We start from the raw sequence: 25,491 nt of genomic DNA, 5'->3' as shown, positions 1-25,491 counted from the left end.
AAACACACCCTTCAGTTCTTTAAATCCATGTGCAACTGCTGAGAAATTTAAAATGACATGTAAACTCGCACTTGCTAACATGCTAAGCTAATTAGCTAGCTAATAATGAGATCGATAGTGTTTTTTGTTTCCACGAGCCGGAGGATTTCGACACACCGAAGCACACGAATAGAGTTTATGATTTCCCCCCCACCTCAGAATGTGGCGCAGAAGACGCCGTGATGATTTACGGAGACGACGGACCGATCAACCAATTAGATCTCTAGGTGGTGACGAGAAAAAAAAAAAAAACCAAGACAAAAGACAGAAAAAGTGCGATTAAGAGCGAGTTGAAACCAAACGAGCTCCGGCGAGAACATGAAAAGGCAAAGAAGGAAAAAACAAACAAAAAAAACAATCTTCTTGCGTCCTCTCCTCTCATTGGCTGACAGCTTGTAGCTTTTTTTTTTTACCAGCCCTGCCCCCTGTGTGAGGGCACATACGGACCGTGGTTATACCCCGGCCCCGCCTCTCCTCCCTGCCTCCTCCTGTTCCCCCCCCTCCCTCTTCCTCTGTAGCCCCTCCTCGGCCCTCTGAGGTTGTGGGTTTGAGGTTTGAATCCCTCCATCTCGTCCCACTCGTCCTCCGTGCCGCAGCCCACCGACAGCACCTCCACCATGGGCATGGTCGACAGGTGCTTGTTGGGGTTGAATGGTTTCTGGTGGAGCCGGTAGGTGCCGTTGTCGCCGGAGACGGTCGTCTTGGAGATGTAAGGTGACGGAGAGCCGGGGCTGCTGCCGGGCTTCATGGTCATCATGGAGACGGGGACGTCGGAGGCGTCAGAGACCAGAGCGACCTGAGAGACACAGACCGCCTCAACTTTAATACTAGTACTACTACTACTGTGTCAGTACTACCACCACTACATATACTACTACAATACATTAATACGACTAATTTATATTTGACTTTTATTATTTTTATATTATATTATTATTATTTTTATGAAACATATATATATATACATATATAAATATGTTTCACAAACCTTTTTTACTCATCGGTTCTTGCTCTTAATGGTTTTCAATTCATGTGCATCATGTGTTTTTAATTTGTTTCTAATGTTTTATCTTTACACCACACTACTGCACTTACTAATACTACATGTACTCCACTTACAGTACTACTACTACTAAATATTACTTCTGTGTTAATCCTGCCACTGCTACTATGTTGTAAACACTATTACTACTTAATATTACTAATGTGTTAATAGTACCAGTATTTCTACTACTACTGTGTGTGTGTGTGTGTGTGTGTGTGTGTGTGTGTGTGTGCGTACTATCGGTCTGTTGTTGAGTGGTGGATCCACCAGCAGCACGGCTTTAGTCAAACTCTCTCCCTGCGGCTTCTTCATCGCTGATGGAAAGAAAATCAAACCAAACTTTATATTAAAATTCTGCTCCTCTGCTCCCCCTGGTGGCAGAAACACAAACTGCCTGAAATGTAAGAACTCCATTACCCAGAAATCCTTTGTACTCTGATTAAAATTTCGTGACATCTTATGTTGTAACATAAAAAACGTCGACCTACCGAAGCTGCTTGGAACCACCATTGTTCTGTTGTTGTTAGCGTTAGCCATGTTAGCAGCAGACGGACCCTCCAGAGAACCGGGGACTCGTCCAGGCCCGTGCCCAAGCATCGTGTCTCCGTTGACGGGCTGAAGCTGCTCCATCAGCCCCTGACTCACCTGGAGCTCTTCGGGGGTGGATGAGGACTGGTATCCCAGCGAGGATGGGGGGTATGGAGGCATGGGCGGGGGGTACATTGGGTGTCCTGGGCCTTGACTCTGGTGGTAACCCTGAGACGAAGAAGGGTGAACTGGGTATGGTGGAGTGGGGTACGCGTAGTTGGAGCCTCTAGGTGGGGGCATCTGGTGCTGTTGCCATGGCAGCGAGGTGCAGGGCATCCTGTGGGGCGGAGGCTGGGTGACGGGGTACCTGGCCTGGTTGAAGGACGGTTCACTGGGACGGGGGGGCTCAGCGGGTGCGGCTTGGTGGTCGTACTGATGCAGCACCGACGCCGAAGTGGGAGGGTACTGGGGGTACGCCTCCTGGTGGCTGGAGGGGGCGTTGGAGGGAGGGAAGTGGGGGGTTGGGGAGGAGGAGCGGGAGGGGATCCTGTGTTGCATGGTGTGGGCCTGTTGGAGGGGGAGGAGGTATATGTAGGGGGGGAACAGGGGCATGGAGTACGCCTGGAGGGGAGGGGGGGGGGCAGACGCAGGGAGAGAAGTCAGTTTGGAACCAATTAAAGTTTGATGCAGACACTAATCCCCCACAATGCACTGCACAAAGAAAACGGAGGAGTCGCTCAGAGCTGTAACAAATTTAAACTCTTTGTTGAAGAGTCTTTATTTCATAGTTTCTCTACTAATTAATTAATAACTAATTACTAACTAATTAATTAATTACTACTTACTAACTAATTAAAAAGCACAAATCATCTTAAACACATTTCTTCTAGTTCCAGTTTTTTCTAAACAAATAAAATCTCTTGACGTCGTCGTCTCACCTTGACTCCCAGGTTGAAGAAAAACCTCAGGATGTTGACATCTGCAGAGGAAGACAGACAAACAAACAAACAAACAAACAAACAAACAAACATCAGCCTGACTGTGAGTAAAACCAAACAAGAAACATTTCCGTATAAACCATCATGTTAATGTCGCCCGGCTCACCTTGGGGCAGGTCGTCGCCCGACTTGCTGGAGGAGAACGGGGGAGTCGGCACCACGTCGCCCTTCTCTCCATGGGGGAAACCGGGGTACAGGGGGTCCTGGTAGAGCTGGGACAGCTTCTGCAGAGGAACAGCTCCTGGGATGGACTGGGGGTGAGGCGGGGGAGGGGGATGTGCGGAGACTACCTGGGGGTGAGGAGGATGAGCCGGGGACTCGGGCTGAGGTGGAGGGTGAGGGGCTTCTGTTTGATTCTGGATGTTGGGGGTCTGGGTTTGGAGAGAGGGATGGGTCGGGGGGGCGGAGATAGAGAGGGAGGGATGCGGGAGTTGGGAGGGGGGAGGAGGCTGAGCGTGGGTGACTGATGGCTGGGGTTGAGCGGGGGCAGAGACGGGGACGGAGGCCTGGCAGGTGGGGGGGTAGGAAGCTCCTGGAGGTGGGTGAGAGGACTGAACCATCTCAGACTGGGGCTGGGGGGGGTACTGGACCTGAGTCTGGGTCTGAGGGAGGGACACCTGGATCTGGTTTTGCGGCGGAGGGAGAGCCACTTCAGCGAGGGTCTGTGGCTGATGCTGGAGGTGAGGAAGAGAGGGCGGGGCCTCTGTCTGCACCTGGGGGAGAGGAGCCGCACTCTGAGTCTGGACGCTCGGGGGAGGAGGCGGCGGCTGAATGTCCTGGGTCAGTGAGACCTGAGATGTCGTCAGAGAGGATCCAGAACTCGGCAAAGAACCTGAGAAGAGAGAAAAGAGGAGTGAGAGCGGGAGAGATTATCACCTGCTCAGAGACGCACAGGATCCTCTAATGAGATTAAGTCAGATTAGACGATCACGGCGCCTTAAATCCTGCTGCGACTCGGCCAACAGACGTGCAGCTGAGAGCCGCTAACATCAGGCTTTAGTCGACAGTAGAAAAGGGAACAATCGGCATCCACACCCGAAATGAACAATGAACAAACCAACGATGAAGGTGTTTTAGGACGGAATCAGATCCTGGTCTCAGGTTTCAAACAGGACAGAAGAACTCGAAGTTAACTGATCAATAAAAAGTCAGGAATCAGAGTCTGAAGTTTCTTACTTGCAGTTTGTGCTGGAGCTGCTGGAGGATCTTGGACTTGAGCAGCACGATGGACAAGAGAGGAGGAGGAGGAGGAGGAGGTGGGTGGACTGGGGGAGTGGGGGAGAGAGTGGACAGGCGGGGGGGAACGGTGGAGAGAGGAGGGAGGGAGGAAGCCCTGAGCAGCGACAGGAGAGGGAGCGATGGGAGCGATGAAAGTGGGAGGTGGCACTGAAGAGGGAGGCGGAGGGGAGGCAGTGGATTTAGGAGGAAGTGAGGAAGAAGAGGAGGTGGGGGGAGGAGAGGAAGAGGAGAGGGCGGGTGGAGCTGGGGGCGATGATGCAGAGGGGAGAGCAGGGGTGATGAAGGAGAAGATGGTGGCGGAGGAGGGGACGGAGGGAGGAGGAGCAGCACCCGTCACAGAGGGTTTAGTGCTCGGGGCGGCAGCAGCAGCAGCAGCAGGAGGAGGAGGAGGAGAAGTCGTTGCACCTCCAGCAGCTGAAGCATAAGACTGTGCGTTAGCTTTAGCTGTCAGAGCAGCAGAGGCGGGTGGAAGGGTGGAGGTGGAGGTGGAGGCCGGCGCTGCAGTCTTGAGCGAGCTCGACCGCGCCGGGCCGGAGTCAGAGTTTGCAGACGGAGCAGCAGCAGGCGGGGCAGCAGGCGGGGGGGGGGTGGGGGGTGTAGTAGTATCTGTAGTGGGTGCAGTAGTGGCTGTGGGTGGAGGCGTGGAGGATTTGGGTCTGTCTCCGGCGGAGGGAGACGCTGCTCGCACGTCTTCAACTGGACTCTTCTGTAAAAGACAAAGACGGAGAATCAGCGAACAGACGCAAACACGTGTCTTCAATTCAATTCAATAAACTTTATTAGTGTCCAGGTGTCAGGTGTCTCTACAGTTCACCTGGCGATCGTAGAGACAAGAGACGACTCACCGTCTTGTTTCTCTGGGATCTTCTCTTCTCTCCTCCCTTCCTCTTCCCTCCATCACCCTGCGTCCCAGTCTGAGCCTGAGAGGAATAAAAACATATTTATGGCGTCGGACACAAGACCTACGCCTGTCCTCACTCAGGTCCTCATACTCACCCCGAGGGCGGGGAAGCTGTGTTCGTCTCTGAGCTGGATCTCCACCAACGCCACGTTCCTCTCCTCCTCCTCTTTGGCCAAACGCTGCTCCTCCGTCAGGCCGAACAACGCCGACTCCGCCGAGCTCACAGACTTCCTACAGGAACACAAGACACACGCTGAACCTTTCAAAATAAGATCGCTTACAATATTTGCTATCGCGAGGACGGTTTCCAGACAGCAGGAATAACTTAAGCTGCTCCGCTCTGACATCAAGATCAATGACGGAACAACAGGAGCGACTGAACCCAGTGTCAGACTTACCACATTTCACATTATGAAAGTATTGATTATATATCTCACCTGCTGGTTTTGGCCCCTCCCTGCTCCTCGGCGGTGGCCTGTGGGGGCCACGAGTGCTGCTTCAGCACACGCCCACTGGGGCCCGGCGCCGTAGCCTGGGAGACGGAGGAGGAGGATGATGGGACGGACTTCCCCCTGCCTCTGCCTTTACCTTTCTCCTCCCACTCTGAGAGACAGAGAGAGAGAGAGAGACACAGAGACAGAGACAGAGAGAGAGATGTTTCAGTTCCTCTGCAGCTGTGACACAAACACTGACTTTTATAAAGGTGTGTGTGTGTGTGTGTGTGTGTGTGTGTGTGTGTGTGTGGTGGTGTGGCGTGTGTCCAGCTGTGTGTGTGGTCCCGTCACCTCCATATCCGTTGCTGAGCCTCTTGTCCTTGTTGACCACGGTGCTCCAGCTGCCTTCCTCACCGGCAGGACGGAGACTCAACAGAGGGACGTGTCTACACGCAAACACACAAACCACTGTCAGTTATTAAACTGATCAATAATCAACAGCTGATGCGTCGTCAGTTCCTCCGTGTGCTTAACGACTTCTGTGCTTCATGTCAACACAGATTTACTCCACGTCTCTCTCCAGGATCCTCGTTTGGAAAAGGTTTAACGTCTCTGCTCTGAACTTATCTGAGAATGTTTGACAAACATTAAAGTGTCAGGAAACAAAGACTCACGTCACATCTCATTAACAATAAAACACCTGTGGAGGAGGCGTGTTGGAGGTGAAGGAGTCACATCTCATTAACAATAAAACACCTGTGGAGGAGGCGTGTTGGAGGTGAAGGAGTCACATCTCATTAACAATAAAACACCTGTGGAGGAGGCGTGTTGGAGGTGAAGGAGTCACATCTCATTAACAATAAAACACCTGTGGAGGAGGCGTGTTGGAGGTGAAGGAGTCACATCTCATTAACAATAAAACACCTGTGGAGGAGGCGTGTTGGAGGTGAAGGAGTCACATCTCATTAACAATAAAACACCTGTGGAGGAGGCGTGTTGGAGGTGAAGGAGCACGACTGTCAATGACTCCATTTTATAAACACACTCAAGAATATAAATAAAAACTTTTACACTTACAGGTGAGTAAACGTCTCCACCTGTAGTTCACAGCCTCACGTTAACTCACACAGTTTTAATGAGTGTGTGTGTGTGTGTGTGTCACCAACCTGTTGCCCAGTTCTTCTATGTAAACCACCACCTTGTTGCTGTTGGGAGGAACTTCCTTGATGGTTGCGTTGTAGTGCCGACCCTCAAGGCGAACCTACAGGTGTCACACACACACACACACACAGAGACAGAATGTAAGTATGCATGAAAATAATCAGAATTAAATCTCTCTCTCTCACACACACACACACACACACACACACACACACACACACACACACACACACCTGGCAGCGGTCTCCTGCAGTGTATTGCATCCCAGCAGCGATGCAGTAATCTATCTTCTGTTGGGCTGAAAGAAGAAACAGACAAGAAAAGACAATGATCCCTCGTTATTAATAAATAAGATTCATTCATAGTTAAATCTTTAAGACAGAGAAAATATTGACAACTGCCCGTCACGTCTTTAAACTGAGCGCTCTGAGTCTTAATGTTTGATCTGACAGTCAGTCAATAAACTGGTCGATTGATCAGCTGCTTCAGCAGAATCTTACAGACACACAGTCCCAGCTGTGAGATGCCGTTGCCTTGGTAACTCTACTCTACAATGTTGAAGCTCCGGGTCTCTGATTCAAACATCTGCACGTTGCTGCAGCAGCTGTGACTCGGAGCCGGTTCAGACTTTTGGCTCCAAGGTGTTTTTCCACACAGATCAAACTTATATTCACTGTTAATGCAGGAAACACAATCTCCACCATGTTGGTTCCTCTGTAGCTTCAGTTCAGTGTCTCTTCTTTTCATTTTGACCTTGTGGTTGGGAGCTTTAAAGACCGGGGTCGTGACTGAGATCACACTGACCTTTTCATCTCGGGCACATGACCTCAGCGTTTGTCTGGCAACAGATTCAATTAAAGAAAATCACCCAAAAAAATTGAATCTGGATTCAGTTCAAGCTCGAGGTCGATTCACAATTGGTAGTTGTGTTTATACAGAAGAGAAGCAGAGACTCATTCACTGTGTGTTTTGTATTAAAGTGATTTTCACACTGTGACACTTTAAACTTCCTGCGAGAAGAGAAATGTGAAATAAACTGTAAACTGTTCACCTCTCTTGGACTTGTGCCAGACGTCGTACTCTATGTTTCTGAACAGAGTCGGGTTCAGTGAACGCCTCACCCTCTCTGGCAGCAGCCGGCCACGCCCACGACCCTGACACACACACACACACGCACACACACATTATTCAGTGTTATCAGGCAGGTGAGCAGGTGTGTACAGAGTTTGACGACAGGCTTGGTGTGTGTGTGTGTGTGTGTGTGTGTGTGTGTGTGTGTGTGTGTGTTACCCTGTAGTTGTGTCTTGTAGAAGAAGTGTTTGTTGCAGTTTCCACCCTGGATCATAAACACACACATCATGAGGCGGCGCATGTCAGTGAATCAGTCCGTGATGAAGGAAAAATGAAAACAAAAACAAACAAATAAATATGTGAGAAACTTCAGGTGAGTAAAGAATGAAGGGAATTAATTAAAGATCAATGGAATAATACAAACGAGCAGAAATTATTTTTTTGAGAAAATAAATAAGGAACAACTAAATAAAGTCAATTAACTGTGATATTAAAGCTTCAGTAAGTGCAGAGATCTGAGGCTCGACCTTCCAACCAATCAGAGAAGGCTAAAGTCAGGGGCGGGAGCTCACAGCTGTCAATCAACACGTCTGTGGTCGACCACTACTCCCACGCCGAGGCGTCAAACATCAGCTGGAAGACGTTGCTATGGGGAAAACTGAGCGCTTGATTTACAGAACTCATTGAACTTATTGAAGCTTTAATTAATTAACGAGTTATTAGAAATCTGTGCATCAAAGAACTTTTTAATAGATCCTAATCGACTGAAATAAAGCCGCCAATCAACATCTGAGAAAATGATGAAACATCTCCAGAGTTTCTCTCTCCTTCCTCCAGTTAAACCTTATTCACATCCGATCAATAACTGAAGCTTGTAAACTTCAGTGTTCAGGTCAATTATCTGCAGAGGCGACGTCAGCAGCTGCCGCTTTTATTTCACAGTCAGAAACAAGTTGAATCAACATGTGGATGAATGGAAATATCTGAACGTTAAAAAGGACAAAAACACAGTCGGTAAAATCTAATCAGTTAAATCAAAACGTTGTGAAGTGAGCTGATCGGTTTCCTACCTGAGCGCCTCGTTTGCATCCAGGTCGGAATCGTCGCTGCTGGCGCAGAACGGCATGCTGTCGTCGCTCAGGAGGTCGTTGGATCGTGGTGTTCGCTGACACGCACCCAGAGAGTTGCGCTCCACCTTAAACACGCCGTCGTACAGCACCTCGTACAGGATGGCTGCAGCAGACACGCAGAGCAGAGCGGGAGTTAGAGAAAACGTTTCTGCTGCACGTCCCGTCACACTGTTGTAAAGTGACTTTCTCAGAAATGAGTTACATGTGAAACAAGCAATAAAAACTCACACTGGCAGAGAGCAGCGTTCTTAATGTGGCTGATGGGGTAAACACTGTCGTAGTGGTTCCCATTGAGAAAACACAAATGCACCTGGGGGGGGGGGGCAAAGGTGTTAAAAGACAAATGTATCATTAACATTTCTTTAGACCTAGATCTAATTGATCTCATTAAGTTTAACGAGGACAAATATTTACTCAGAATATTGAGAATAAGTTTTTTAAAGACTTTTAAAGACACAGTGTCTTTTCACTTTTCTTCTTCTCTTTATCAGTTATTTTCTCTTTATGATTAAGTTAACACGATTTACTGGAGGCTGGATTCACATAGTTAATGAAGTAAATTAAATTAATGAGTAAATTAATGACAAATAAAAAAAAAAAAAAGGGTTGTTAGAGACTTTGTTGTTTGAGTTTTATCACATCAAACGATCCACATCCAATAAACAGACGTGTTCAAACGTCACATGAAATGACAGAGACGACACACACACGTGTCACGTGTGCGAGTGCTGGATGTTGGTTTTGTATCATGTTCTGTCTTTCTTTCTGTGTATTTTATATATTCATGTTTTTAATGAGTTGCCTGATTGTCAAAGATAATTTTCCATTTAATGCAAATCTAACAGGCAATAGAGTTTTATCTTCTCTGATGTTTGTATGTAGATATTTAGATGAGTTGCTTCTCCAGTGGTTAGAGAACGACATGAGAGCTGCAGTTAAAACCAGCTGATGGCGTTCAGTCTCACCTTGTCCTTGAAGTTGTTGTTTGTGATCTGGACGGGAGTTCTGCCCGGCTCCTGGTAGATCAGGAAGTCCCTCCTACAGAGAGACAGAGAGAGAGAGAGAGGGATGACCGGCCTGATGAAGACGCCTCTGTGACTCATCGTCAACGTTCATCAACCTTCTTCTTTCTTTCATGTGGGTGAAATCACAAATAACCGTTTCCCTCAGGTCCATTGATCCGAGGAGAAGAGTCTTCTTCTTCTCTCGTATCAGTGCGACGTGAATCGCAGTCAAACGTTAAAACCCACATCAGTGAGTTCGACTCTCTCTCTGTCTCCTGTCAGACGGCTGAAGCGTCAGAGTCATTTCCTCTGACAGCGTCTCAGACTTCTCTCTCATCGTCTCGTTTGACACATTTCCTCTCGGCTTCATTTCTGCAGCGAAGACGTCAGGAGACACGGTGAGCTCGTCCTCAGGTTAAACTGGGCCGATGAAACACTGTGATTCAACACTGTGGTCGCCTCACCATCAAAAACCATCTGATGTTTTCACTTTTTCAAACTTCATATCCAGAAAATATTTCACATTCAGTCTAAACTCTCCTGTGGAACAGAAACCAACAGGATGAGTGACAGCGGACGTTCATACATGTCTCAACACGTGTGACTGTGTCACGGGGTCAGAGGTCAGCATGAATAAGATAAAAGTAAGTGAAACAGGGTTAATTCATGATGCACCTGTCACACTATGGGGCGTCATTATTTGAAGTTTGCAACATTCACTTTCAAACCACGTCCCACCAACATCCTGCTTCATGAGGAAATGTGTCTCATCTCATCTCAGATCTTTAATAGAGCTGAAGTGAGACATCGGCCTGATATTAACTGACACTGATCAGCTGATTTATCAGACATATCAGTTTCTATCAGCTGAGAAGAAATCCACAAGTGTCAGTACAGAAACACCAAAAATGTGTTAAAGATGATTTAGAAAAGTTATAGAGTCTGTCCACCAGGGAGCGCTGACGGGTTTATTTTAAACTGAAAGATGTCCTGTTCACTTCTTCTTTTACTCACAGCACTTTGATAACTAGATTTCATTTAAGGGATCCTTGAAAATGTATTTTATTTTTAGAAAAACAAACTTCTTTTTCCACAGATTCAGCCTCAAAACTCTGCACGTTTTACTTACTTGTACATGACGGCCAGCGCGTTGATCTCCACCTCTCCCACCCATTGCTGAAAAACAGAATCCCATCAGTTTCACTGCATCATCACTTTTCATCTGTGCATCAATAAGTGAAAGTAGGAAACATAATGAATCACAGAGACAGTGTGAGGTGACAGACTGAACACAGTGGGGGGTTTACCTGAGGGTCCTGCAGCTTGCACAGGTAATCCTCAAAGTCACCTTCAATGAACTGGGGAAAAAAAAAACACATCAGTGAGCTCGAACAACACAGACAACGACAACGATGATGATACCTGATTCCTGTTTGTACCTCACACTCTTTCACACACACTTTGTTCTGTTATGATCGTCTAGGCGGCTGCTGAAGTCGTAACAATGGTTTGTTTGTTTTGGCTCATCGTTGCCAGTGGATGACGGTGTTAAAGGTCAAGTGTGGTGACATTATTTTCATTGTGTTGACGATCTAAATTTTAACATCGAACAGTAAAGAAATTAATTCCCTCAAAGACGAGACGAAAAGACACATTCTTACATGAGGAAAAAGAGCAGATGCAGCCACACGACACATTGACCTTTAGACATTACACGCCTCATGTCAAAAGAATAGTTTGCATGTGAGTCACTTGTATCCACTGGTGCACTCAGACCTGATTGAAGACAACATAATTGGCATTGTGGGAAATGTAGTAAAGCCCCACTGTAGCATGAGAAGAGGTGGAGTGATGGTGTGATTATATCACTATCATAAAAACAGCATGAACTTTTGCTTTCAGTTCCTCGTCCTGTCATTCAGCCTGACACGACACGAAGGCAGAAAGCTGCTGCCTCACTCGACAGTCTGCTTCATAGAACAACTTGACATGGCCTCCATGGAGCGCTTTGTGCCAGTGTGAGTCTCTTTTGGAGGGAAAATCGGTGAAATGACTCACCGCTGAGCTCCACACACTGACATCAGACTAAAAAAATACAAACCCTCTCCAGTCTGAAGCCAAACATTGGACTGTTTGGTGTCAGTCAAACGTGTAGGTACATACCGCCTCATAGGTCTCTCTGTTCTGCTTCAGAAACTCCACACATTTGGCACGAACTTTAGTATGAAGGCTTTGGCAATGTAGCACCTGGAAGAGGTCAGAGGTCAACAGTAACATAAATCACAACTGCTACTACCAAATAATCCGATTAGACATCTACAGCTTATTCAGATGCTGCTGCTCGGCCTCTGACTAAAACTAAGAAAAGAGAACATGTAACTTCACTTCTCACGTCTTTGCACCGGCTTCCAGTCAGATGCAGAGTTCAATTTAAAGTTTTACTTATCATCTATAAGTCACTAAAAAGGTCTGGGCCCTAGATATATTTGAGAAATGTTTCATGTGTATGAGCCCAACAGATCTCTAAGATCCGCAGGAGCCGGTCAGTTAATGGTGCAGCCTAGAGTTCAAACTAAAACAGGGTGACATGGTAAAACTTCTCTACTCTCCTCTGCCTTCATTTAGTCTTGTGTTTTAATGATATATTCTCTATTTTATAATCTGTGTTTTATGATAGTTTTTCCTTCATGTATCTGAAGCACATTGAATGGCCTGTGTATGATACTGTGCTATACAAATATATCTGCCTTGCCTCCTGCTGACATATACACTCAGGTCTCAGTTTATTAGACACAGCGAGCTAAAACTAATGCAGTTTAATACAACATTCCTGCTGTAATTCCTCACCTCATGAAGGTTATAATGTTTTAATTGTTTCACAGAGGTGTTCATTCACCTGTATGGTCATTTTGGACGATGTAGTTGGTGCAGCGTTAAACTGACAGGTGTTTTTATTTTTTATTTTAATCACTTCATAACCTTCGTGAAGGAGGATTTATTGAAGGGCTGTTGGATTATACAGCACTACTTTTACCTACGTGTACCTAATAAACTGACAAATGAAAGGACATATAAGTATGTAAATGTATCATTTGCATGCTTTTACCAAGTATTTAAAACTTTACCAACATTACATTAAGAGTTTAATTACAAAAGTTGTAATTTAAGTGTTCATGAGTGTTAAGTGTAATTATTTTTACTATTAGATTTGGGGATGTGGCGAAGTTATTGTTACTCTTTCCATCTTCTATCCGGCTAACATTAGACACTTGTTAGCACGCATTAGCACAACAAAAAGACCGAGTCTAGCCAGTCACCTGTGCCCTGTTAGCTAATCAGAAACTTCAAGCTAGCGCTTTGTTTTCACTTGTAACACTTTACCTGCTCGGCGACAGCTCGGAATAAGCACGACCCATCTTTCGCTATCTTCTTCCGATGCAAACCTAATGATTTCAGGTAGTCATCCATCAATTTCTCCGCTGCCCTCTCTGCATTATGCATGTGTCCGCCGCCGTCCATGCTAGCGGGCGCTAGCCGCTGCAGCTAGCTGGTGAAACGACGCTACCTGCGTGTTTGACGGTTTTGACGGTTAGCGGTTAAAACTTTTACACGCCAATGGCTACGAGTTGTCAATATCTCCACCAAAAGATGTTAAATAACTACATCTACGATCCAAGGAGTGTCACAAACAGCAACGACGACGTCTAGTTTCGTTTTCCAGGAAGCTCTGCTCGTCCCGGAGAACCTACTCCTGATTGTCAGAAAGTGAAAGTACAACTTTAGCTCGCAGTTAGCAGGCAGGCTAACAGCAAGTAGCAACACGCCCCCTTCTTCCTCTACGGTTTCAAGTTAGACCCAACGGGCCGCAGCATTTCCTCTTTTTCCTACCAAAGTAAAAGCTGCAATAGTTAACCATGGAGTGGTTTAAATCTTTCAAAATAAATTTGTTCGCCCACAAGTACAAAAATACAATAACTGGTCAGAGCTTTCAGTATAAAAATGATTTCAGGAGTTAATAAAATAGCTCATTTGGCTTTACTGAAAACAACTTTCCGTCCCGTTTTTCAAAATAAAACCTTCCCTGTAACACACAGTTATCAAAATAAGAGTCTTTCATTTAGGTCATAACTTAACGAACATTGGTATCATTATAGATGCATTTGACTCTGAACACATGCATGCATGCATGTTTTATCAGGTGTGTTTGATTCGTGGAGCAGGACTGTCACATGCAGGGGGAAATCCCGCGAAATCCCGAGATCCACGTGGTCGATCAAAGGACAAAACAGTGTGGAAACCCCGCCGGACACCGCCCACTGTGGGCTGCATCAAGCTGCAAAACGTTAGGAAGACCGGAAACTGGCACACAGCGAACAAATGGTGCAGAAGAACAGAGATTGGATGAAAACTGAATGTTTTAGGGGGGGTCAAGATGTCAGTCCTTCTTCAACCGCTGATTTCACCACGTAAATAAAAAGTTCATTTACACTGAATAATGAAACATGTTTTGAAGAACTTATCACGTTTTGTATGTAGAATCTTAATCTGTAAAGTAAGTAGCAGGAAAATTAATTATAAAAGTTCTCAATTAAGAATAAGTACCTCAAAATTGTATTTAAGTACAGTGCTTGAGTAAATGTACTTAGTTACTTTGCATCACAGAGTGATTCATGTTTCCATGTTATTTTCTCTCTCATATCTTTCATTTCATTCATAAATAGTTTGACTGTTTCTTTCCTTCTGTGCAGTGCTTCCTACACAGGGACCGGCTCAGCTAATCTCTCCCTCCATCTCTCCCTCCTGCCTCCCACCCTTCTCTCATCCCTCCCTTTCTCTCCTCTTTCCGGCCTCGTGTGGTTCCTCCACCTCTTCCTGCCACACAGCAGTATTGATTTTCAGTCCTGCAGAGGCCTCAGACGCAGAGAGAGGGATTGGGTGTTGGCTAACACTGTGAGCGTGTGTTTGTTTGTAATGTGGCCACTGATCTGGATTCAGCTCATCCTTCTTTCTTCTTCTTCGTGGTTTTCTGTCATTCATTCATTTAAGTGTGTTATTAAGGATTAACATGCTGAATAACATTAACCACTTGTCTGACAAGGACACAGAGCTGAGGGTGCTCAGCTCCACCAGCTGTGGTTGTTAATGAAACAACTATCGGACGGATTCCCATGAAGTTTGGTGCAGACGTTCATGATCGTCAGAGGATGAACCCTAAAGACTTTGGTGTTCCTCTGACCTTCTGGGTCTGAGTGAAATATCTGACCCACCGTCGGACGGACCGTCGTGACATTTGGTTCAGACGTTCACGTCCCCTCCAGGACGAAGTGTAATAACTTAAATGATCCCTCTCATCTAACTCTCTCAGTGAAGCGACTGATTTCCCCAAAACTGCTCCTGTGTTAAAATATTGGAGATATTCAAACATTTTCTGCCTCTGTAACTGTTAAATATTCAAGGTTAACACTGAGTGTTACTGTGTGACTGAAATACTCTCTGTTTGAAAGTGTCTGTACAAAGCTAACAACATATGTCCTTGTCAGGCCTTGACCTTTGACCTTTTGTCCATGAGAGGAAAGAGAGTGATTGTCTCCTCCCCCTCATCACCACTTGTCTTCCTCCTGTCTTTTCTTTTTTTATCCTTTGACCTCTTCTTCACCTGTTCTTCCTGCCTCTGTCTCACCTCTCTCTAACACTCTTCCTCGCCCTCATTTTTGTCTCTTATCTTCCTCCTCCTCCACATACCACCCCCCCTCCACCCCCCCTCCCTTCCTGTCCTCTAATAACATTTGCTGAAATCTAATAATGACCTTTGTGTGTATGTGAGGGAGTGTTTTTTCGCCCTCCCCCCCGGCCTCTGCGCTGCCCGATGATTCGTCGAGCCCGCAGCTGCTCCCGGCCAATCGACGGGCCTCCTGCTTGCCGCCATGGAGACCTACAACATGCCAGGTAACCGTGGCAACCGGAGAGGAGGGGACAGGACCCATGGCGATTGACACTTATCCTCCCACTCGTTTGGTGAGTGTGGCGTGTGACCTTCATCCCTGGTTTCTCTCTCTCGTCTCTGAACCAGAGTCTGTTTGGATCGTTCCAGCTGCTCTGTGGGATTAAACAGCTGCAGTGTTATCAGAGGCAGGGCCTGGGGGGGGGGGCAGTGACCCCCCCCCAAAGAGATGCAAAACAACCACACCTGTGTTCTTCATGTCTGTCACATGATCTGTCTGAAGTTACAAACAGCAGCAGTTTATTGAGATTATTTCATAACCAGGACCCCCCCAAAACTAAAGAAAGCATGAGCAGAGGAGAATCAGATGAAATTAAACTTTATTGATCATTGCAGCAGCAAACAGTAACAGGATACAGCAGATAAAAACAGAACACAAAAGAGATCTGAAGTAAATAATGTGAGATGAACATGAGTCTCCAGAGGTGGCAGGTCTTTGTGTTTCATGCTCGTCTGTGTGGAGGTATTAAAACGTGCAGGCAGAAATCAGCTGTCAGGCTCTGCAGAGCCGAGCACCATTGACTGTAGATACATTTCATATGAAAACGACACGTGTGTGTGTGTGTGTGTGTGTGTGCAGGTCTTTCTGGTAGCTGCTCTGTGGTTTGTGGGAGGTTCAGGTTCAGGTTTGGACGGCGACTCCTGTCACTACATGGTTTCTCCCTCTGCAGGTTCACAGTGAATGGCACGTCACCTCCACTGCACGTGCTCAGCTGCTGCACTAAAGAATATTAATAAAGTTCGATTACATCTCATAAATAATTTCAACATGAATAAGAGACAATAAGAACAAAAACAATAAAAAGACGTGATTTAATCAAACCTTTATTTGTTAGAATGTGCAAATGAGTTATTATGAGCAAACGAACGAGAAAGGAAGAGAGTCATTTCTTTTTTTAACCTGATGATCGTATCGCATTAAATAAAATAAATAAAACATCTCTGATGATTGACTGAGCAAGTGTTACCTTTATTTATCCCTGTTGCACTGACGGTTGTGACTGCAGCTCCAGGTGAGCACGTGCAGGAGAGGTGACGCAACAGAGGGTCCAAACTGATTCTCATGAGCCTAATGCTGCGTTCACGTCATACCAGACTTATCGTAATTAGCAGTTTCTTCTGACTCAGGAGCACGAACGCGCGTGTAACAGTGTAATTTAACCCTCTGTTTTCACTTTTCTAATTGACGTGTGACCAGGACGCGTCCTCACACCTGCTGGATCTGTCTGCCCGTCATTTTTCCTTCAACACTTTTAAAAACAAACATTTACTTTCACTGGACATTCTGCTTTTGTGAAGAGTTAAAAAAAAAAAAGAAAAAAAGAAGAAGTTACGTTTTCTAAAATGATTCTTTTTTTGTCTCAGCAAAACTACATATAGTGCAACTTTAAATTAAGACATTTTAGACTCTTAGGAGCCTCATGTAGTTATGTAAACACAAATACATTATCAATATACAACACAAATATTAGAAATATCATCACTGTCCAGCAGAAACCTTGAACCCTTAAAAATCCCCGAAGAAGAAAGAGAGTCGTGACGTGATTGAAAAACCTTCCAGTGTTGATTTAAAATAATTATATTCCACTAAATGATTTTACTAATATTCACTGTAAAATGTGAATATTTCCTCATGATAATAAACTGAACATCTTTGGGTTTTTTCTGTTTGTCAGAATAAAACAAGCATTCTGAAGACGTGTCCTTGGGTTCAAGGAAATTGTGACGTGTATTCTTACATTTTATAAACCAGACAATGAGATTAATTGAGGACTTTATCAACAATGAAAATAAATGTGAGTTGCAGCCGTAGAATTGATTTAAAAAGATTGAGTTTGACCTCAGATCAGAGCTGAACCCGGCGCAGCGAGGTAAACATGTAAAACAGGACGGGTTGCCAGAAACCGAACATTCACGGCTCTCAGAGGAAGAACCCGACCGAGTCCAGTGATCCTCGGACTTTCCCTCCGGCGCCACCATGAGGTCGACTTTTGTGATGCTGAGTTAAAGTTCTGGATCGCCGTGAAATTTGGCACAAACATTCACGATCCCTTCAGGATGAACCGAAACAAACATGAGCAGAAAAGGAAAGAAAGATTCCTCTACAGGTGAAATTATCTTCATCTTTTAAGAAGAACGTTACGACTAAATGACTCGTTAAGATAATTTCTCCCCACAAGGAAACAACAGAATTAAAAAAAAACCATCTTTACATTAAAGCGTCTTGAGTTTTTATTTTTTAGTGCAAAACGAGCGACGAGGGGATTTTCACGAGCAGGGTTTCTGAAGGACGAGAGCGACAGGCAATAAATATGTCACAGGATTAAATAGCTAAGAGTTCAGTGGTTATATGACGGGCTAAAGCAGGCAGGAAGGCAGCAAAACTCACGAGCATGATGCAAAAGTTCAATAAAGTCAAAACGTTCCTTATCTGTGTGTTTTCAGTGCATTGAGCATAACAGTAGCTGTTTGACATTCTCATACATAGTGTTGAGTGACAGTACCTTGGATACATTACAGAGCTTTACATCCATCACTTTAACAGTCCAGAGGATGGATGGAGGAGCAGGGGAGGAGGAGAGAGGGCAGGAGACAAGAGAGGAGACAAGGAGAGGAGAGAGGAGAGGAGGAGAGAGGAGAGGAGACAAGGAGAGGAGAGGACAGGAAACAAAAGAGAAAAAAGCTTTTATAAAGAAGTCGTCAGACCAAGGTAACCAAGAAAGGAGTGTTTGGAGGAGGAGGAAGAGGAGGAGGAGGAGGGTGAAGGGGAGGAAGAGGAGGAGGGTGAAGAGGAGGAGGGTGAAGAGGAGGAAGTGGAGGAGGAGGGTGAAGAAGGAGAGCGTGGTTTCAGAGAGATGAGCGTCGTGATGGGGAGGAGAGGAGATAAATCCCTCCATCCCGCCCGGTCGGAGAGCGAGGGATGAAGAGGAGGAAGAGAGGAGCAGGAGGAGGAGGAGGGTGCAGCAGTGTGTGTGTAGGGCGGTGTGTGCAGCCGCTGAACGTGTTTGTTTGAACGCTGATTGTCTCCATGCACGTACGAGCGGTGCGTGTGCACGTCGCCGGGCGTGTCCGCCGCGTTCCCGTTGACGTGCGCGGCGTGTTTGACCTTGCAGTGCAGCCGCAGACTGTCCCGCCGCTTGGCGCTGTAGGGGCAGAGGTCGCAGGTGAACGGCCGCTCGCCCGTGTGCACGCGAACGTGCTCCACCAGCTTGTTGGCTGTCCGCGTCAGGTGGCCGCACCGGTCGCACCGGTACTGGTTGCCTTGGCGATGACCCTGGAAGTGAACCAGCAGCTCCTGTTGCCCTGGAAACGACCTCTGGCAGATGCGGCAGCGATGCTCAGAGGTGCTCTTCTCCGGCTGGGTTGCCATGGCAACTGCCGGAGTGCTGCTGGAGGCGGCAGCGGTGGCGGTGGCAGGAGGGGTGACGGGGCATCTGGGAGTCAGGAGGGGTGGGAGGGGTTAATGACACACACACACACACACACACGCACACACACACACACACACACACACCTGCAGACGTCAGAATGTTTTCTACTGGGGATGAAGTCCTGATCAGAGAGGGAGCTCAACTTTACCGGAGCACTTGAACACAACAGAGCCATCGTTCATGTTCGTCAGTGACATCTGAGATTTCTCTTCTATTAAAAAGCAAAATGTCTGCTGCTGTATCACAGTGAGACGCTCTGCGCAGGAAGAATTAAATAAAATGAAAGTGTTTTGGAAAGAACACGTTGAATCTCATTATGTTTCCAAAATTGACGTCAGCAGTGAATCTGTTTGATCGATGTCTGCGGGCACACGGTGAGTCTCATTTCCTGTTTGTACAAAATGACACTTTGTTGTTTTTTAAATGCTAAAAACATTAATATGAAGATCAGCACATAGTGTGTGTTTCATGAGTCACAGCTGGCAGATTACAGACAGGCTGGACTCAGTACAAACAGGTCAAGTGTAATGGTGAATTACTCTCTCTGATTATTTTTTCATGTGTTTATATTTATCTAAAGCTCAGTCTGCATGTCTGATCAATCAGCTGATTTGATCTGAGTACAGACAGTTGGTCCACATCAGTGCAGTGAAGTTGTAACGTTCACCTGCATGATGATATTTATAAAAACAGAGAAGTAAAGGGAAGGATCAAAAAGGGAAAAAAGTCATAAATACAAAGATTAATTTGTAATATTTCAAGAAATAAATCAAAAATCCACAAAAAATTGTATTTTCAGAAAAAAGTAATATTTTGAGAAAAATTCATTATAATTTGAGAAAAGGTCGTAAAAATGTTGTTGTGTTTCAAGGACAAAGTCAAGAGGAAACATGTTGTTTTAAGAGAAAAGCTGGAATAAGTCACAATATAATCAGTATTAAAGTGTCAGTGAATAATATTCACTGTCAATATTAAAACTAACATTTATAACTTCACGAGTTTCACCCAAAACATTTTAACTTTATTCTTGAAAATCTCTTTTCCCTGAACGTGGTGAAGAACAAAATATAACTGATATATTGTTCTGATACTCAAACTCTCAAATATCAATATCTGTATCATTCAATCTCTCTCTCACACACACACACACACACACACACACACACACAAACACACACACACACACACACACACACACACACAAATTAGAATTAGGATGAACCCACCTCATGTCTCCGCTGACCCCCGTGTCACCCTGTATGTGCGTGGCGGCGTGAGCCCTCATCTCTGCCTCCTGATTGGTCGAGTGGTCGCACACGCAGCAGTGCAGCGAGAAGGAGCCGTGCTCCCATTGGCGGTGTTCTGTCATGTGACTCTGGAAAAGGGCGCGGCCCTCCGTCTCGAACCCGCAAACGTGACACCTGGAGGTGCGGCGGGATGACAAGGGATGTGTGACAGATGTGTGACAGTAGCCATGGCAACAGGTATTTGACAACAGGTAAGGACCTTTGCTGTGTGGCTATAGTTTGAGGCTAAAGTCCCCACAAGTATAGCAACACAGGTGAGTGTCTTACCTGTAGAAGTAAGAGCAACCTGTGGTTTGATCTCTGTTGATGCTGGTTTGAGTTTCTGTAAGAACAAAAAAAAAACAGCTTATTATTCTGCTAAGTGATTCATGAAATAAATCTTCTTCTGCTGAATTGTCTCTTTTTTATTTTTTCTTATGTGCACTCCAAAATCTACTAATGATGAGTCCCAGAGGAAGTTATTATTGGAAGACTTGTGTGTGACTGGAGCCTGTGAGTGTGTGTTCAGTCAGATGACTTCAGTATCATCTTTATTATAAACCCAAAGGGCGATCTGATGGCAGCGTAAATCCATAACACAGACAAAGGCTGAGCGCTGAAAGACAATCATTAAAAAGTAATAATGATAACAATACGGCTGCATTAGAAACGCTGCAGGCAAACTCAACGCTCAAACCCTCCGTGTGTTTATTCAACAGTGTAAGTGCAGCCGGGATACGAGCGCTGGTGTAAACTCATCTGAGGACGTCTGCAGCTGCTCGCTTAGGAAAGTCACCGCAGTCAGATTAATACAGACGGTGATAATAATCTCAAAATAAAGTCATAAACTCAGACATGTTGAGGAGTTTATATTTACTAATTAAGTTAATATAATAAACTGGAGCAGATTTCATACGTCATGCTGTTACCAGACTGAACGTTTTAGCCTGTTAGCTTTTAGCCTCCTGCATGTTAGCTTCAGTCACGGGAGGAAGCTCACATTAACTGTATATCACTGCTAGTTGCACTTGATGGTGATCTCTGGTCGCCTGGCAACAGGTACAGATTAAAGTAAGTCAGCAGAGGGATATCTATAGATTTTTAAAGCTCCTCCAGTGTAAAGGTCTCTGTCCATGTGTTGTGTGATTATAGATCAGGTCTAGCTTCTATATTAATACTGTGAAAGTATCAAAGCCTCAGTCCACAGAGAAATGCACACAGCCTGTATTCAGAAACTGAGCCTTAAAACCAGCCGTCAGGACTTCTGGAACTTTGTGATGTCACAACGAAGCAGTCACCAAGCCCGCCCACCTGGACCCACCATCCAACTCTTGCAGGATTTGGTTTCTCTGAGTGTTTTTACCTGAAATCTGCTTTATTTTTATTGGATCACTCAGGAAACAGTCAGCCAATCATATATCTTATTATGTCGTCCATAAACTGTTAGAAACTCTTGAATGAGCCACACTGGTGCGTCCCTTCATTACCATGATCATTATTAATATTTATTTTGACTTCATCCTCCACAAATACTCACTCAAACACCAAATGTGGATCAATCCGCCGCTGAAAATAGTCCCCAAGCAAATGCACTATTTCTACCTGTTTGAGTAACGTGATAAAACTGAGGTTGTGAAGTCATAAAGTATTGAAAGATGAACTAACAGGTTATTGATTCTGGTGTTTTCATGTGATTTAATGATAACAGGAAGAAGTTAGAAGATCACCAGCCTTGTCCCTTAATGCTGAAGTACACTGTGCCGGATCAGCGGTGGTGTTGAGCCTGTTAGCTCCTTTAATCCTTCCACCCTGACTGACAGTGTCATTTTTCATTACTGCATATTACACTGAGATTGGCAAGGCAGCAAATCAATGATAAGCATAACAGTGACTCAGTATGTGAATAAAAAAACTCTCCCATGAGACAGTCGTCAACATTCAAAGATCTACGCCTCCTCAAGCAAACAGGAGCCGCCGAGCGCTCACACAGTGTCTCTGGGTTTATATCGCGTGATGGTGCACGATCCGTGTGTGTGTGTGTGTGTGTCTGTGTGTGTGTGTGTGCGTGTGCGTGTGTGTGTGCGTGTGTGTGTGCAGTACATTACCCTGTGGAGGTTGCTGGGAGCTCAACAGGGGCGAGGAACGGAGTGGGTCCACATTCACCTTCAAAAGAGGACTACACACAAACACAGACATGTGAGAACATACGCTGTCAGAGGTCAGAGGTCAAAGTGTCCCTCGTGAGATTACTGATCGATGACAGGAAGCGGGATGTCACCTGCTTCTGATGGGAGGAGTCGACCTCTCCACCGGCTGAATGTTGGATTTACTGACCCTCTCTGCCCAGACAGAAAGACAGAAATGAATCAGGCGTTACAACAGCATGAAGACAGATCCATTCCTTCGCCGTGTAATCAAAAACTCTAATGAACGCATCGGCCTCGTGTGAGCGGCGACAGTGTTTGAGTGTGTGTTACCTGAGAGCTGGTGCAGCAGCGTGGACGCCAGGTTCACCGACATGTCCTGCCACAGCACGGCTCTGAGGCACTGGTCTTCCATCTTGGCTCCGAAGAAAAGCTGCTCCTCCGTCTTCGCTCTGGAAAACACCTGGTCCGCCATCCTGGCTTCAGAGAGGAGCTGGTTCTCCATCTTGACCCCAGAAGGAAACGGGTCCTCCATCTTCACGCCGGAGAGAAACCTGTTGCTCATCTTCGCTCCGGAGAAAGGCCGCTCTGCAATTTTTGCTTTAAAGAGAAACTGCTCCTCCATCTTGGCTCCGGAGAGGAGCTGGTCTGCCATCTTGGTCCCGGAGATTCCACCGTCCTCCATTTTTAATCTGAACTGAAACTTGTTGGCTCCAGAGACGACGCTGTCCCCTGTCTTTGAGCCGGACTGGCAGCCTCCTGTAAAAAACTTGTCTTCTATTTTAAGGCCAAGGAGACACTGCTCCGCCATTTTGGCTCCGGGGTGCGACTGCTCCGTCATCTTGTCGCCACTGAAGCTCTGGTCCTCCGTTTTAATGGCGAGGAGGGGGTGGCTCGCCATCTTGGGGGAAGGTGCGGTCGGCTCTTTTGTGATTGGTCGATCACGGATGAGGTCAGAGACCACCATTGTGTCAATTTCCATCGGCTCTTCTTCTTCTTTGACCCTGACGCCATGGCAGTTCACCTCCTGACGCTCTGCGGTTGGTGGGAAATCTGTCAGTTGTTATTATCCAACACAACACTGATAATTGTATAATCATCTGATTTCTTATTTATTGAGCAAATTTGCTGCTTTCCCTGTTTTAAATCACTGTGAACTGAATATATTTGGGTTTCAGGCTCTTGATCAGACAAAACAAGCAAATGTGAAGACGTCATCTTGAGCTCTGGGAGATAAACCGACTAAACCAGAGATTTTATCGCTGCGAAAATAGCGAAAAATAAACATGATCATTTCCCGGAGCCCAAAGAGATGTTTGTTTTCTTCAACCAGTGGTTAAAAACATAAATATATTCAGTTTATTACGATGTGAAACTGGATAAAGCAGCAAAAAGGACATGAACAATTAATTGATTAGCAAAAACACACACACACACACACTCTGTACCTGCCAGTTTCCTCAGCAGGTCTGAAGCCAGTGTGTCGGTGGTGGCGTTGCCATCAGGCGTGTGTGTGAGTGACGGCGGCTCGGGACTCGCCCCGGGGCCGTCCGGTGAGAGAGCGAGGCCGGGCTCGTCCTGCTGCCCGCCGCGCACCTCCAGCAGGGCCTCGCGTCGCTGCGGCTCCGCCTCTGCCTCCACCCGGCTCCCAGGATGCACCTGGGCCTTCTGGGTTGCCTCTGAAGAGAGAGAGAGAGAGAGAGCTGAGTGTAATTTGTTTTAAGTTAACTGTAAATACATTAGAGCAGAGTTCACATTACAGCCTGATAACTGCACTCAACTCAGCATGACAGGACAGGTTTGTGTTACATGGCCACAAGTATGTGGACACTCCAACATCACATGTGCAGTACAAAACCATGTGCATTAGGGCCAATTCATGCATCATCCACTTGCCTTCAGATGGATGCAGCCTGCAGATGTGGATGTGGACACACTTCTACTAATAACATCAAGACAATGAAACAGTGTGTGCGACTCAGATTTTGGGCGACATGCAGACGTCGGCGCAGTGTCCTCTTCCTGACGTGGCCTTTAGTCAGCTGCTAAAACTCCACTCTTCTGCTTCCAGTCTTTCCACCAGATGTTGACCTGGCAGCTGGGATGGGTGCTGGCTCCTCCGAGGCGATGATCAACAATCAGACGTAGGGCAGCTCTCCGCTTCAATTGTTTATTCTCGTATTGCACGGATGTTTCAGGAAGCCACACCTGTTGCCAGTTCACGCGCTGAAGAAGGTCAGCAGCCCGAAAACAATGCGATGCATGAATAAACAATTTAACCACAGCGCTGCCCTACATGTGATCACAGGGATTCACTCCCATTCACACACAGGAGCAGTCGTGAGCTCCAACACTGGTTATACTGTATGTGACTGAGACCGACGTCTGCTGCTCAAGGTGATTAAATCCAGCTTTAATTAATATAGAGCTTTATTGTCAAAGCTCAGTATGTCTAACCCTCACAACCAACTCAAGGTGCACACACAGGAATCTTTCCCATCTCCACCGCGGCGTGAACGTGGCACAAGGTCATGTTGAAACAGGAAATGAATGAACAGGAAACTGTGGCCCAAAACCATGACCAGACACAGGTGTCCACATACTTCTGGCCATTTGGTGCATGTGTGTATATTTGTGTTCATAATAATTACAATAATGGATAAAAATAGGGATGTTAGTGCTGCAATTAACAGTTCAATCAATATGTTAATTGTTTGATTAATCAATTAAATATTTGGTGATAAAATAGCGAAAACGTCCGAGGTCACATGTTCAAAACGTCCGGTCCAGCCAACAGTCCACAATACAATAATATTACAGCAGAAACTAACATCATCAGGTCATCTGCTGATTATTTTCACGATTAATCAATGAATCTCCCGTCCATGTTTCCTCCTGCACAACGTGAGGTCATTAAATGTCTTGTTTTGTCCAACCAGCTGCACAAAACAGAAAAACTATCCATGTGACGACAACGTTAGACCGAGGAAAGCAGCAGCTCATCACACTCCACAACCTGGAATCATCAAAAGGAAAAATGTCTTAAAGGATTAATTAATAATGAAAACAGTTGTCTCCT

At 45.9% G+C, this 25,491-nt stretch overlaps 2 protein-coding genes across 2 annotated transcripts; both read right to left on the bottom strand.

Annotated features, from left to right (window-relative positions):
- Positions 1–448: 448 nt before the first annotated feature.
- On the bottom strand, positions 449–13,292 carry otud4 (OTU deubiquitinase 4). The gene is made up of 21 exons (XM_022769643.1): positions 12,932–13,292; positions 11,714–11,797; positions 10,858–10,908; positions 10,680–10,726; positions 9,512–9,584; positions 8,775–8,856; positions 8,487–8,649; positions 7,636–7,681; positions 7,397–7,499; positions 6,579–6,643; positions 6,351–6,445; positions 5,536–5,630; positions 5,188–5,353; positions 4,846–4,981; positions 4,695–4,769; positions 3,787–4,555; positions 2,717–3,442; positions 2,551–2,591; positions 1,573–2,233; positions 1,322–1,398; positions 449–835 (listed from the first exon to the last, which is right to left on the bottom strand). Exons 1-21 carry the CDS (start codon positions 13,067–13,069, stop codon positions 449–451), a joined length of 4,080 nt encoding a protein of 1,359 aa, XP_022625364.1. The 5' UTR covers positions 13,070–13,292.
- A 4,527-nt stretch (positions 13,293–17,819) lies between these two features.
- On the bottom strand, positions 17,820–23,379 carry LOC111239735 (zinc finger X-chromosomal protein-like). The gene is made up of 7 exons (XM_022769642.1): positions 22,746–23,379; positions 22,547–22,607; positions 22,374–22,444; positions 20,557–20,611; positions 20,209–20,403; positions 18,607–18,985; positions 17,820–17,834 (listed from the first exon to the last, which is right to left on the bottom strand). The coding sequence occupies exons 1-7, from the start codon at positions 23,377–23,379 to the stop codon at positions 17,820–17,822; spliced, it is 1,410 nt and encodes a 469-aa protein (XP_022625363.1).
- Positions 23,380–25,491: the final 2,112 nt, after the last annotated feature.

This window comes from Seriola dumerili, unplaced genomic scaffold (assembly GCF_002260705.1).
Source record: "Seriola dumerili isolate Sdu_G_001 unplaced genomic scaffold, Sdu_1.0 BDQW01004229.1, whole genome shotgun sequence".
NCBI classification, from domain to species: Eukaryota; Metazoa; Chordata; class Actinopteri; order Carangiformes; family Carangidae; genus Seriola; species Seriola dumerili.
The sequence above is the reverse complement of the archived record's forward strand: the minus strand, read 5'-3'. Positions and strand labels throughout refer to the sequence as shown.